General features: G+C 46.4%; 1 protein-coding gene across 2 annotated transcripts in view; it reads left to right on the top strand.

Annotated features, from left to right (window-relative positions):
* The window catches only part of ACSS1 (acyl-CoA synthetase short chain family member 1), a 158,699-nt gene extending 153,775 nt beyond the window's left edge, over window positions 1-4,924 (top strand). For both annotated transcript variants that reach the window (XM_088477360.1, XM_088477359.1), the window contains one exon: window positions 93-4,924. In XM_088477360.1, coding sequence (XP_088333486.1) covers window positions 93-269 — 177 coding nt within the window. In that variant the 3' untranslated portion in view covers window positions 270-4,924. The remainder of the gene's footprint in view (window positions 1-92) is intronic.
* The last annotated feature ends 11,644 nt before the right edge of the window (window positions 4,925-16,568 follow it).

The following is a 16,568-nucleotide window of genomic DNA, read 5'->3' as shown; positions in this document are numbered from 1 at the left end:
GTGAGGAATGTTACAATAAAATGCTTTCTTCTATAATATAATGTTAGAATAGATTATCCCCATAGTTATGTAATGTGGTCTCTATCTATTAGATGGTGAAGCGCCTTCCGAAAACACGCTCAGGGAAAATAATGAGACGAGTGCTGAGGAAGATCGCCACAGGACAGACAGAAGATCTGGGAGATATAACAACATTGGAGGATCCGAGCATCATTACAGAAATACTGGAGTCATACCACCAATACAAGGCACAACAACAGACTCCATAATAACTCACTGACGACTGTTAATGTTGAACAAAATGACAGGAAAAACTTAAGAACAAAATGTCCTTTGGAGAAAGTAACAGAGCCTTGCTTCAGGCACGAATAAGAATAACTTATGTGAGATATTTATTGTACTGCAGAGAAGCATAGGAGTAAATTTACTAACCTGTGGTTTTTATGCGATTGATGTGCGGTGTGTAAGATGTCTGATTTACTAACGGAGAGACAGCACATCACCCCATATGGAAGCATTTGCGATATAGAGACCTTACTACAGATGTGTCCTCACACACTGATCCCTATTGTACCATATGGTGCATGACGCCTGGTTTGATTCTGTGGTACTTATTCCTCAAATTTGCCTCTTAGTGCACATATAGGGGCTGATTCTGAGCTGGGAGCAAAGCCAAGAAAGCCCTTAGCTTTGTAGCTGGAAGAAATCATGTTGCAATGCAAGGGGTGCAAATACATTTATGCTTTTTTGCTTTCAGGATAATACTGGCTCTTGTGCATGTAGCGCACACATGTTGGTCAGCTTTATTTTTACACTGTAATTTAGATTTCAGATAGAACACCCCACTCTCACATCTAAATCTCTGTGCACAATTTAAAGCTGCCCCGCCTGCAGCGTAACATGGTTTTGCCAAAGTGCATAGTTACTTGCTCTGTCTCGCTTTGCTCCCAAAAGAATCAGCCCAATAGTGTACAGATTTATGCAATTGCGGAATTTACGCAGATCGAGCAATTGTTAGTCATTACGCATACGTGAACGCTACACTGCGCATGCGCAGCAATTGCATTGCGATTACTCTCAGCCAGAGGATCCACTCGCAAGTTGAATTACAAGTAGTCAGCGTTTGGGTGCGGTAACAGGGGGTGGTTAGAAATATACAGGAGTGTCTGACCATTTCAACGCCGTTTTATGGGCGTGTATAAATTAGCCATTGCGATCTCCTTCGCAGCATGAGAGCTCTCTGCAGTGTTTAAAACAGGTCAGACTTGACTTACAAGCTGCGTGGCTAGCCAATCTGCATCAATGTTACATATGTCGTCGGACGGATATGAAAAGGCAGCAGTGGGCGTCCTTATGCTTGGCTAGACTTTGGAAGGCATTAGCTTATTTTAGCAATTACAATCCGTAAGAGATTGCAGATGCAATTGCATAAGAGTAAATCTTGGAATACCCTAGGTACTTAGGATTATAAAGTTGCAGATGAAGCATCTCTCTTATTGGACCTGTATTTTGCCATCTTACACAGACTGCAGATTTTCCTCTTCCTTTGCTACTTTCTCCTTTTATTGTGCTACTTTTTCCTCAGTTTTGTGTCTTATTTCGCTTATAGGGCCTGATTCAGCAGCGTACGCAATTGCAGCTGCGATTTCGTACGACATGCAGCTGCGAAAATATGCTAATACCTGCTACAGCTCAGCCGGTATAAAGACGCCCACTACTGCCTTCTCATATCCGTCCAATGTCGCTCTTCTGTGTAAACATCGGTACCATCGACACACATCGGGCAGTCACCCAGCATTTGCACCAGGTCTGACCAGCTGCAGACACTGCAAGTCTCCTCACACGCAGAGGGCTCTCATGCAGCATATGCAATCACAGTGGCTAATTTATGCACACCTATGAAACGGCGTTAAAACGTACAGATACACCTGCGTTTTTCTGACCACACCTCCCCACCACCACCCCCAAACGCTGACAGCCTGTGGATTGCTCTGTGCGTCCGTAATCACAATGCGATCGCTGCACACGCACAGTGTTACTTATACGTACCCGCGATGGTAAACAATCCCTCAATGTGTGTACGTAATCGCAATTGCGTTCACTACTGAACAAGGCCCATAGTGTACTTGGTACTTAGGATTAGTGTTTTAGTGCAGCTAAGTAGCAATGTCCATGGTGCGCTAAACATGTCTATTTGGTTTGATTTGAGGATAGGTGTAGGAGGACAAATCTGTAGGATACAAAGTATCTTATTTATCATATGGCAGGGCAAACAGTCTTTGTATAATCAAGATAGGTCAAACTGTACGCTGTGTGAGCTATCTCGCCTGTCAGACAGAAATAAAGGAAGAGAATGTCCCCTATCTTACATACTTATGCAGTTTAACCTAATCAGCATTGCGCTCTGTCATCTTTTGGGAACCTGAAAAAATTATCATGTCTCACATAGAGAGAACCTGCCTAATGCTGACAAGCACTGGTCCCATTTACTACCCCTGGGAGTTGGGTATCGGGATAAAACAATCAAAATATATTGCAGCCTTTTGGGGCACTACAAGTGACAGCATGCATTGTCAGCACATGCTGACCAAAAGCTCAGCGCTTTTGGCCAACATATGCATGGGTGCAAATGCACTATAAATGCATAAATAATAAATAACTATAGCCCCATTAATAAATAAAGTATGTCCCTGTAATTAATAAAGGCTGTCCCAGTAATTAATAAAGGCTGTCCCAGTAATTATTAAAGAACGTCATCATAATTAGTAATTATTTTTCCACCATAAAAATTTTATATGCTGCCCCCAGAATAAACAGTTTCTTAAAATATTCTTTATTTTTTCCTTGGTCCGCTGTTGTCCAATATGGAGAATTGAAATAAGTCTAAGTAACACGCGGGCAAATCCCAAAGCGCACAAGATAACTAAGCAATCTCCGTTGAGCACGGACAGTTAATAGCTGGGCAGCCAAATAGCAGAGGTCAGCACAGACACCCACATAATATCTATACTAATCTGCAGTTTAAGTACATTCTCCCCATAATCTTACGGAAGTACATACAAGTCACAGTAGTTCCCATCTATTTAACTCTGTAATGGTGAAGGAATTTCTTAGAAAAAGATCATTATTTAATAATTACAAAGTTCAGATTATTTATTAATAAAAATAAGACATGCCAATGTAAAGTTCTGCACCTGTATGCCCTTCATAAAATGAGTGCTATCCGGGTATAAGGGCAATCACAGACACTGCTGTGCAGCATATAATCTAACTATAGGTATTAGTAATAAAGAATGGTTCATTCTAGTACAGCTCTGTTTTTCAGGGAATGGGTATCACAAATAAGCAGTGCACTCGTTCCATTACCAGTTCTATAACTGTCATACAAGGGGGTATGGTACTGTTGGGACCATCAGACGCTCTAATCCAACCTCCAGTACTGGCACAAAAATCAAAAAACTGTTACAAATGTGGAGAAGCTGTCAGATCAGCAGCAACTGACATAGAGCATCTGCCAGATGTGAAATGATACAGGTGACAGAGAGTAGCGGTTAGTGTGAGCCACTGTACAGGTGCTGAACTGACAGTCTCTTCATATGGCAGAAATGTCCTAGTTCTTGGCCTCAGTAACGGATGTAGACTTTCAGAATGTAGATGAGGATTCAAAGGAATATGACTGGTGGGGTCATATCTGGGCTGGCATGGTCTGGTTAGATCATGGACAGGATTACTTTGTCCCAATGTTCCTATGTAAGATGTTGGGAGGTATGCGGCTGGGTGGGCATCTCCCCACTATTCTGCTAGACAAGTAGCTTTAGGAGAAATGTAGGATGCAGTCTTAGAGGGGTATTCAATATGAAACGTTAACTTCACTGTCGAAGTTAACGTTTCATATCGGAGTTTTTACCTGCGTTAAAGTATCGGGCACGCTCCCGCTTATACCCGTATTCAATATAAAATTAACGAAAACGGGAAACTCCGAAGTTGGATTTGCGTAAAGTTACGAATTTTTCCTTTAAAAAATTGTAAAACCCCCCTAAAGTAGTAAAAACATGGGGGAACACTATGGGTACCCCCGTTTTAGCCTTTAATTGAAAGTCGGGGATTTAAATAGCCACAGCAGGTGTTTTTTTCCGACATTGAAGAAGTGATGCAGAAGAGCACTTAGGTTATTTTTTTCGTTTTTTTAAGTGGTCCCATCAAATTTGGGGTACATGAAAATGGGTACTAGCATATTTTAATGTCCCTAAAGTAATTTTTTAAAAATTCTGCATTTGTGCACCTGCCGTTATAATTCTATTCTAGAAAACACCTGCCGCATACTTGCAGAATAGCCCTGAACCTATTTCCCTATTGTTAAACAATTTTTTCCCATTTATTTTTTTTCACCCCAATTTTTAAATACATTTTTTGGGGTGTCCCTATTTTTTTAAAAACTTTTTTTGACACAGTTCTTTTTTAAATGTCATTCCCAGGGGTGCAAGCTATTTTTTTTAAGCCTGCACCCCTAAACCCCAATTCTGCACTTTTTTTCGACACCTATTCAATGGTGAAAACTTATCCCCGTTTTTTATCAAAGACTTTTCAAAACTGCGATAAGTCTTTGAAATTGAATACGGTGTAAAACTAAAACCTGCGATAATGACATCATACCTCCGATATTAACACAAAAACGATGTTATCGCACCCATATTTAATACCCCTTTTAGTGAATAACTCTTTTAACTTCAGGGTATCTAGCAGCATAAAGATACATTTATTTCACCCATAACAGTAGATATAGAAAAATAATTGAAAAAGTATCTTTCAATGTCCCGACAATATGTTTGTAGCACAAAGTCAAATACACTATTGCGGTTTTATATCAGTTTTTTTTTTAACAGGTCAAGGAGAACTAATTATTTCAATAAAAATTATTTACTTATTGGTGTTTTTTTTTTTAAATTTACTTAGTCCACTGAAAAATATATTATCCAGTAGTCTGTATTCCACCTACTGCAGAGGTTCCGACGTGGTACTCAAGCCACCCCAACAATTCAGGTTTTAGAGATATCCATGGTTGAGCACAGGTGGTTAAATCAAATTGACTGAGGTACTAATTAAGTCACCTGTGGTCAAACATGGATATCCTTTAAATCTGGACTGTTAGGGTGCCTTGAGGACCTCATTCAGAGTCGGTCGTAAGCGGCCGCTCAGTCGTACGCATCCGATGTTTCCAAACCACGCATGCGTACTGTTAGTTGTGCGCATGTGCGTACGAGACCTTGCAATCCAAAATGCTGTAGATCGTACAGCTTACGAGCAGGAAGTGGCTTCCGAGAGTTGATTGACATGAAAGGCCGTTTGTGGGTGGTGACGGGGGAGGTGGTCTGAAAAGGCAGACATTCCTCACCGTTTTCAGGGCGTTTTAGGGGCGTACATAAATTTCCTGCTACAACTGACATAGAAGGCCGGAAGTAGTAAAACGTCACTCTGCGAGCAGGTACGAGGCCTGGCTGATCGTACAGCTTGAGGTTGGGTATGTGCTCTCTCAAGCCCCAGAGTACAATCGATACTATCGAATGTTACTGATGTTAGGAGTGATGTTTCTATTTTGAGCCACACAATGCAATCAGCTAATAATCGTTTGTTGTAGCTAATAACACTGCTAATTGGCATGTAATTGATTCAGCTGCGTTAGCATTAGCGAATAATAAGAATAAATATATTTCTTGGGGATGGCTTATTCTATGCGTTTTTTTGTTAATTTTTGGTGTAATTTGCACACAACACAAGCGGGCGCAACCATCAGAAGAAAATTAACATACAGCGACTGACAACGATTGACTCGATCACTAGCTGCTATCACTCGCTAGCTAGAGGAGGTGAATTGTTCACGTATGGGCGTCACTTTGGTTGCGACCGACAGGCTGTGCGATCGCTTCCTTTTTCAGTTTTGCGGTCATGAAGCGTACGACCGAGTGCCCGCTTACGTCCGACTCTGAACGAGGGCCTGAGTTTGGGAACCTGATCTACTGTATAAAAGATCAAGTACTGGGATCTAGGGGTGGAGTGGAGGGGTGTATTTACTAAACTGTGAGTTTTTAGAAGTGGAGATGTTGCCCATAGTAACCAATCAGATTCTACTTATCATTTATCTAGTACCTTCTAGAATATAATAGCTAGAATCTGATTGGTTGCTATGGGCAACATCTCCATTTCTGACAACCCGCACTTTAGCAAATATACCCCTTATAGTGCAAAACATTGCAGCACATGGACTACAAGGTTTATAATCATTGCTGCATCAGCAGTCATAGGGCCTGATTCAGATTTGGGAATAGAAGTTGTGATTTAGCATCAGACAGAATTGCAAAGTTGCACGCAGGCAATTCCATCCTTGCAAATATGCAAATGCAGCAGTAGGTGTATGACACCCCCTGCTGCATGTGCGATCCCAGCACTGCGACCGAATGCCGTCTGACCCCGCACCGTTCCTTAAATGCCTCTATCTGTTAATCAGGCAGAGGCATCAAACTTGCGTGCAATACTGAATCAGCCCCAGAGTAAGAAAGAGCAAGTAACTCAGCATCTTGATAAAACCATGTTGCACTGCAGGTGAGCCAGATGTAAAATATGCAGAGAGATTTAGATTTGGGAGTGGCGTGTCTAAACTGAAAATGTATGTATTTGTACCCCTTGCATTGCAACATGGTTTGTCCAGGCACAGAGTTAAGGCCCCATCAGAGACGGATCGCCGCAATGCGTGTTGGATTTCACAGATTTGCCGATCACGATCAAAAAATTATCGTGATTGGCAGATTGGTGAAATTTAACGTGTAGAATTTCAGCGATCCTGCTTCGGATCGTGGAACATTGATGTCCGTCGGTCTGCATTTCCGATCCAATCGCAGGATTGCAGCGATCCATCTCAGATGTATGGGGGCCTTTACTGTACTTGCTGTGTCTTACTCTATTCCCATCTGAATCAGGTCCATAATATACATATCGGCAGCGTTGGCTGAACTCAAAGGTTTGGTGCCATTGTAGGCAGTGGGGAGGAGATGATGGTATAAGGGGTCTATTTACTAAGCAGTGTTAGCAGTGGTGTAACTATGAATTTTGGAGCCCAGGGCAAGTTTAAGAATGGCGAAAACCCCCCCACAAACATTGCGCGCCTACGGCACGCAGCAAAACATGGTGGGCGTAGTTGCATACCGAAGTAGTGTGGTCACATACCGAAAGGGCGTGGTCACTGAAAATGGTGTGTGCCGACATGACACGCCACCCTTCTCTCGTCACTCTGGGAACATTACTTTCCATTCCATATGCACCTTACCTATGCCGTGGTTTCTCACAATGTGGTACCTCTGAAGAGATGTATCTTCCCTGGGACGACGGCGTCTTCAGTCGGTATTCACTATTCATGTACTCTAGGTCACATCGTCCGGAAGATGCCTGTTTGTGTAGGAATATGAACAAGGTCATCATCATACAACAGCGGTTCACCCAGATGTGTGCCCCTTGTGTAACTTCCTGCCCCCTGCGTCTCTCAGCCACACAATCTCCCCCTGCGTCATCTCTCAGCAACACCATTATCTCCCTCCCTGCGTCGTCTCTCAGCCACACTATTGCCTCCCCCCTGCGTCGTCCCTCAGCACACTATCACCTCCCCCCTGCGGCTTCTTTCAGCCACACCACCACCTACCACCCTGCGTAATCTCTCAGCACATCATAACCTCCCTCCCTGCATCGTCTCTCAGCCACGCTATCGCCTCCCCCCCAGCGTTGTCTCTCAGCACACCATCACCTCCCCTGCGTCGACTCTCAGCCACAACACCGCCTACCCCCCTGCGTCGTCTCAGCACACCATCATCTCCCCCCTGCGTCGTCTCAGCACACCATCATCTCCCCCCTGCATCGTCTCTCAGCACACCATCATCTCCCCCTGCGTCATCTCTCAGCACACCATCATCTCTCCCTTGCATCATCTCACAGCCACACCATCGCCTCCTCCCTCTGTGTCGTCTCAGCCACACCATCGCCTCCCCTCCGTGTCGTCTCTCAACACACCATCACAGATACCCCCACTGACACAGACACACATACACACTGACATACGCACACTGACGCACACTGTCACACGCACACTGACACAGATACACACTGACACACACACACTGACACAGATACACACACACAGTGACACGTACACTGACACAGATACTCACACACTGACACAAATACGCTGGCACACACACTGACGCAGATACACACGCACAGTGACACACGCACAGTGACACAGATACACACACACTGACACAGATACACTGACACACACACACACTGACACACACACTGAGAAAGATACACACACACACTGACACAGATACACACACACAGTGACACACGCACACTGACACAGACACACACACCTTTCACACAAATGCAGCCTCTGCCAGCCAGCCAAGTAAAAACATGGCTGACATCAATTGAAAGTCACCCTCCCCCCAGGAAGTCCAACACCCCCCCTCCCCCTACCAGCAAAAAAAATAAATTTGGTCCGGAGAAGAGACAGCGCTGGGGAGGGAGAATCATCCTGGCCTCCGGCAGCAGCTCTGGATGGCAACACTGCCTGGGTGGGGCTGCGCACTTCTGCTGTAGCTCCCCCTAACAGTCCCCAGCAGCACACTTGCCTGCTCGTTCAGTAGTCTTCACACAGTCCGGACCGGGTGCAATGGTGGGGGGGGAGCGGTGCGGGTACGAAGTCCTGGCCGGCGGCGCCCCCCTCTGATGGCACCCAGGGCACGTGCCCCGCTCATCCTGCCTTAGTTACGCCACCACACAGTGGGCCTGATTCAGACCCGCTGAGCGCTCGCAAGCGGGTCGATGTTGGCCCAGTGTGCATGCGCACGAGGGAGCTGGCTCCGTCGTGCGCATGCGCGAGACCCGGATAGCGACGGCCAAGCCGTCGCTCCGGGTCTCGCTACAAAGGGGGCGTGCTGTCGATGGTGAGTGACAGCACTCCCCCTTTGGTGGGCGTGGCTGTCCAGACGGAGGTGTTCCCATCAGTGGCATAACTAGGGTATTTGGAGCCCAGGGCAAATTTGAAAATGGAGCCCCCCCTTATGTGCGCGCGCGGTGAAAAATGGGCGTGGCCGCTGAAAAATGGGGCGTGTCAACATGACACACCCCTTTCTTGTCACTGGGAACATTTCTTTCCATTTGCACCTTAATGCAGTGCCCCTTATACAGTCCCCCTCTATGCAGTGCTCCTAGTAGTGGTCCCCCTTATGCAGACCCCGATTAGTTCCCCTTATACAGGCCCCCAGTAGTGGTCCCCCATATGCAGTGCCCCTTACACAGTGCCCCCAGTAGTTGTCCCTCTTATGCAGTGCACCCCTGTAGTGGTTCTCCCTTATCAGTGCCCCCTATAGTGGACCCCCCTGTGCAGTGCCCCCAGTAGTGAGCCCCTTATACAGTGCCCCCAGTAGTAGTCCCTCCTATACAGTGCCCTTTATATAGTTCCCCCAGTAGGAGTCCCCATTGATGCAGTGCCCCTTGTAGTAGTCCCCAGCAGTGGTCCCCCACAATGCAGTGCCCACAGTAGTACCCCCCCCAGTGGTAGTCCCCTGTAGTGGTTCCCCACGATGCAGTGCCCACAGTAGTGGTCCCCCCTTGAAGCAGTGCCCTCAGTAGTATCCCACCCCAGTAGTATCTCCCCAGTAGTGGTCCCCCCCTAAATCAGTGCCCCCAGTGGTATCCCCCACCCAATGGTAGTCCCCAGTACTGCCCCCCCCACCTGAAGCAGTGCCCACAGTAGTATCCCCCCCAGTAGTGCCCCCAGCAGTAGTCCCCTTCTTTGTAATAAGTTTTAAGTGATTTGTAAGAGCCTAAAGGTTTGGCAAGCAAGCAATGGTCCATGCCAGCTGTCAGCCCTAGGCCATGCCAAAAATACATACTGCTGGCCTGAAATACCACTTTTCCAGAAAGATGTAATATTGAACATGAGGAGCAATATGCTATTTTTTGTCAGGTTGTAACCTTGTGATGTATTTAGCATAAACCATGTGAATGCATCCATATGCTCTTTGAAGAGCTAGACTTCACTCATAAATATATCCATTGCAGGAATTTATCTTAACAAGTGTGGTTCTTTTTCAAAGGATGTTTTTTGTTCAGAAAGAAGAGAACATCCTTTTTTGCCTGGTAAAAAAAACAAAAGCTGCACCATCAAACTTAACAAGAATATATGTTTTATAGCATGTAAGGAAAGGCAAATTTAATCCAACATTAAAGGGGATGAAAATCCCCAGCTGAATTGAATTTAGAAGCAGATGGTGTACCTAGCAAAAGAGTTAGCCAGACGGAGGACTCATATTCACCAGTGATGTGGCCAGGTAAGGAACACTGCCGTTGATTGTGTAAAAAAATGTGATTTGGCTGAGGTTACTGTGGTGGAGTGTGGACAAGATCAGGCCTACCTTTTCCTTTTCACCCACAATTGCCGAGTGGGGTACTATGTGTATATGTACAGTGTTTTTAAATCACCAACTGGCACATACTTAATTTGTTTAAACATGCAGTTTACTATACAGATTGTGTACGATATTCTGGCAGTGACCATCCTGGCCGTCAAAATACTGGCAGTGAAATCCCGATGGTCATAATCCCTAAGAATGATGGTAAGCATTCTAACCCTAACCTTTCCACTAACCTACCCCTCACACAGCCTAACCCTAACTGTCCACTTTGGCAGCTTAATCCTATCCATCCCCTCCTACAGTCTAACCCTAACCGTCCCCTACCACAGACTAACCTTAACTCTCCCCCCTAGTGCCTAACCCTAAACATAAACCTAACCCTAAAACTCATCGTCGGGATTCTGGAGCAGTGGCGTAACTAGGGTCTGCGGAGCCCAGGGCAAGTTTCAGATTGGCGCGCGCCCCCCCCCACACACACACACACAAACACTAAAAATATATCTTGCGCGCCAAAAATATGGGTGCGGCCACCTACCAGAAGGGGCGTGGCTACTGAATATGGGGCGTGCCAACATGACACGACACCCATATTTTGGCACATTCCTTTACATTCCATATGCACCTTACCTCTGCGGTGGTTTCTCACAGCGTGGAACCTCTGAAGAAATGTATCCTCCCTGGGACGATGGCGTCTTCAGTCGGTATTCACTATTCATGTAGGTCACATCGTCCGAAAGATGCCTGTTCGTGTGGGAATAATAACAAAGTCATCATCATACAACAGCGGTTCAACCAGCCTCGTGCCTCCTGTGTAACTTCCTTTCCCCTGCGTCTCTCAGCCACACCATCATCCCACTGCATCATCCATCAGCCACACCATAGCCTCCCCCCTGTGTCGTCTCACAGCACACCATCACCGCCACTCTGTGTCAACTCTCAGCACACCATCATCTCCCCCCTGCCACATCTCTCAACATACCGTCACCTCCCCCCTGCATCGTCTCTCAGTCAGGCGATCAGCTCCCCCCTGCATCGTCTCTCAGTCAGGCGATCAGCTCCCTCCCTGCATCGTCTCTCAGTCACACCATCATCTTCCCCCCGCGTTCTCTCTCAGCACAGACACACTGACACAGATATATATACACACACACTGACATGTATACACACATATATATATATACACACACACACACACTGACATATACACACTGACATATATTCACAATGACACATATACACACACACACTGACATATACACATACATACACACTGACATATACACATACAGTACATACTGACACATAAAAACACACTCAGGGCCGTAGGGAGGGTGGTGCGGCCGGTGCCTCCGCACAGGGCGGAATCCTCTAGCGGCACTGGCCACGAACTGCCCGACTCCAGAGAGGTCTGCAGAAAGTGACCTGCAGTGCTGCGCGGCGCACACCAGCGATGCCGGCGAAGATCCCCGTCCTCCACCCACCTCCGAGAGGAAAAGGTAAGCGCTCAGGGGGAGGAGGGGGGTGGGGGTGAGCGAGAGGGGCAGAAGTGCAGCACAGGGCGCACTGCACATATACACACACTGCCATATATTCACACTGACTCATATACACACACACTGACATATACACACTGACATATACACATACAGTACATACTGACACATATACACACTGACATATACACATACAGCACATACTGGCACATATACACACACTGACACATATATACACACACACTGACATATACAGAAACATACACACTGACATATACACATACATACACACTGACATATACACATACAGTACATACTGACACATATACACTCACTGACATATAGACACACACACACAGACACACGCTGACACAGACGCATACAGACACACACACACACTGACACAGATACACACTAACACAGATACACACACGCTGACACACATGCTGACACAGATACACACATGCTGACACAGATACATACATGCTGACAGTAACAGATACACACATGCTGACACAGATACACACATGTTGACACAGATACACACACTGACACATATAAACACACACTGATGCATATATACACATGCTTACACAGATACATACATGCTGACAGTAACACAGATACACACATGCTGACACAGATACATACATGCTGACACAGATACACACATGCTGACAGTAACACAGATACACACATGCTGACAGTAACAGACACACATGCTGACACATATATACACACATGCTTACACATATATACACACGCTGATGCACATGCTGACACATATATACACACGCTGATGCATATACACACATGCTTACACATATATATACACGCTGATGCGTATACACACATGCTTACACAGATACATACATGCTGACAGTAACACAGATACACACATGCTGACACAGATAGATATATGCTGACACATATATACACACATGCTGACACAGATACACACATGCTGACAGTAACAGATACACACATGCTGACACAGATACACACATGCTGACACATATATACACACATGCTTACACATATACACACGCTGATGCATATACACACATGCTTACACAGATACATACATGCTGACAATAACACAGATACACACATGCTGACACAGATACACACATGCTGACACAGATACACACATGCTTACACATATATACACATGCTGACACATATACATACATGCTGACAGATACACACATGCTGACACAGATACATATATGCTTACACATATATTAGGGATGTGCAGGCTCGGATAGGTTCGAGTTTGCACGTGGAGTTCGGATTTTTCCCTCCAAAAAAACGGAACTCAGAACGAGGCAAAACGTCATCTTACATGGACGAACATCATCATTCCTGGTCTTTTGTCCAGGAATGATGATGTTCGTCCATGTAAGATGACGTTTTGCCTCGTTCTGAGTTCCGTTTTTTTGGAGGCAAAAATCCGAACTCCACGTGCAAACTCGAACCTATCCGAGCCTGCACATCCCTAACATATATACACATGCTGACACATATACATACATGCTGACACATATACATACATGCTGACACAGATACACACATGCTGACACATATATACACACATGCTGACACAGATACATACATGCTGGCAGTAACACAGATACACACATGCTGACACAGATACATACATGCTGACAGTAACACATATACACACATGCTGACACAGATACATACATGCTGACACAGATACACACATGCTGACACAGATACATACATGCTGACACAGATACACACATGCACATGCTGAAACAGATACACACGCTGACACATATATACACACGCTGATGCATATATATATGATACATCAGCCCCCCCCCCCCAATACTTACCAGTGGTGAAGCTGCAGAGAAGGAGAACTTTCACTATCCATGTCACCCGGCGCCGGCAGCAGCTCTCAGCCTCTCAGGATCAGCAGCATGCTGTAGAATACCAGGAGGACTGCCTTGGAGGGGCTGTGCGTCTCTGCTGCAGCTCCCCCTACAGTCAGCACCAGCAGCTTGCTGCTGTAGTAACTCACTACACTGTACTGTGTAGTAGATTTCGTCGGGGGGGGGGAGAGCGGGCAGTGCAAGTAACAATGCCCTGGCTGGCGCCCACCTCTGCTGGGCCTGCCACGTCACCCAGGGCACAAGCCCCGCTCAACCCCCCCCTAGTTACGCCACTGGTTCCCATGGGAATGCCTACCGTCTGGGGCCGGCCCCACTGACATCACAAGTGATGTCAGTGGGAGTGCTCTCGGCTCTGATAGTGCCGAAAGCACTCCAGGGCTTGCGGCAGACGAGACCCTACCACAAAGGTCTCGTAACAAGCTCAATGGTCGCGATGGTCTTGACCATCGCGACCATCTTTTTGGCCGCTCGCTATAGCTGTGGGTGGTCACCCACAGCTATGCGAGCGGCCGGGAGGCCGCTCAAAAAAAACAGAGGGACGGCCCTGATTCAGAGCGAGGGCTCTGTCAGAGCGTCCGGCTCTGAATCAATGCCAGTGTTAGGAGACAGAGTGAAAAGTGATAAGGTACCAGCCAATCCGCTCCTAACTGCCATCTCACAGGCTGTGTTTGAAAAATTATAGTTGGGGGCTGATTGGCTGGTACCTTATCACTTTTCACTCTGTCTTCTAACACTGCTTAGTAAATAGACCCCTAAGTGAGGGAAGAGGGCCCTGCTCGTGTAATAAGGACAAAGCAATATACTAGAGCGTGAATAAAACAATAAAGTGAGCCTTAAGGTGGCCATACATCAGATACCGGATTTTGCGATCCAGCGATGCGATGAGAAGTGCCGGCGTTTCTGGGTTGAAACGCCGACCTCCCACCATCGATGTTTTGCAATCCGTCGCCGGATCACAGACATTTTCCATGTTAAATGTCGGCGATTTGACAATCGCAATAATTTTTTGATCGTGATCGACAAATCGGGAAAATCCAACATGTTGGATTTCTGCGAAGCCGGCTTGCCGCATCGCGGGAACGCGGCGATCCATCACTGATGAATGGGCCCCATCATACAAGTAAATGAGCAAACTCGAGATAATTAATCATCATCCTTACAGACTTTTTTTTTTTCTTTTGTGTGCTATCCACTTATAATCACAAAATATTAAAGCTACTTTAGTAGTGTGTATAGATTTTCAAAGTTAATTTTGCCAACATTTCACGAATGATCACTTCACTAATGGGACCCATCCATCAGCGATGGATTGCCGCGATGCGGCAACCCGGCATCGCAGAAATACAACATGTTGGATTTTCCCGATTTGACGATCGCGATCAAAAAATGTTTGTGATCGTCATATCGCCGACATTTAACATGGAAAATGTCTGCGATCCGGCAACGCATCGCAGAACATCGATGGTGGGAGGACTACCAAATGGGGCGAGCTGTCACTCACCATCGACAGCTCGCCCCCTTTGGTGCGAGACATGGAGCACCCGTCGCTAGCCGGGTCTCGCGCATGCGCACGACGGAGCCGGCTCCATCGTGCGCATGCCCAGTGGGCAAACATCGACCTGGTTGCGAGCGCTCAGCGCTTGCGACCGGGTCTGAATCAGGCCCTGTGTTTGATATATACATTTTACAAAATGGTGTAAATAAGGTTGGTGATTTGATAATGATAATCTTAAAATATGTGCAACTCAGAATAAAGCTGTATGCAAACTGGGCATTTTTATGTCCACTCTACATTGGGACTATAATTCATCCTTGTACAGCACTGCTGTTGTGTCTTAGCACAGAAGAAGCTAGAAGCGCTTGGCCCTAGGGCAAAGTATGAGAATGGGACTCTCTATGTTATCTCCACCACTGGCAATAGCGCAGCATTTTCCCAGCAGTACCTAGGATCGTGCTAGTATTGTCTAACGATTTTCCATAATTCCCAACTATATTTGTGCACATGCTAATATCTGACTATTATATATGTATAATATCCCAGCAAGGACTATTTCAGTAAAATATCGCCATTCGAGGGGGTGACACCAAAATAGCAGAGCTGCTCTGCTATTTTGGTGTCACCTCATCAGATGGTGTCATCGAGCAGCCGCAACTCAGTGAGAGGCAGGGAAGAGGCTGCCGGAGCGCTGGGTAAGTGCCGAGAACAGGGCGGCGTGACATGCGGTCACGTCCCCAAGATCAGCACACATAAGGGGGCATGGCTTTGCGGAACGCAAAAGAAGTCCTACCGGCCGCACCGGGTGTCACCCAAGTAAGTGACGCCGCTGCCAGTTACCCATGGCTCGGTTACTGGGGAGAGCCACACCACTTCTCAAAGCAGGGATTGTGTCACTAGAAAGGAGTGACCCACATGTTTGTTTTCTTTTTTGCATGTGTCTCAAGCCCCACACTGACCAAACCAGGGGCCTGATTCAGATTTGTATGCAAACTCCCCCTTAACCATAGCATGATAGACATGCTACAACGTTTGGGGATGGAGCAGGGACGGCGACCAGAACCGCTCTCCAAAATGGGAGCTTGTCGAGCCTATGTTGGAGGCGTGCCGAGCCCAGGGTGTGCGTTGTTGGACACAGACTTCCTGGACCAATCTGTCCAGTTCCATCGGGCAGGCTGAGTAAGTCTCAACTTAT

This window comes from Taudactylus pleione, unplaced genomic scaffold (genome assembly GCF_031769625.1).
Source record: "Taudactylus pleione unplaced genomic scaffold, aTauple2 ptg000201l, whole genome shotgun sequence".
NCBI lineage: Eukaryota > Metazoa > Chordata > Amphibia > Anura > Myobatrachidae > Taudactylus > Taudactylus pleione.
This window is presented reverse-complemented; position numbering and strand designations above follow the sequence as displayed.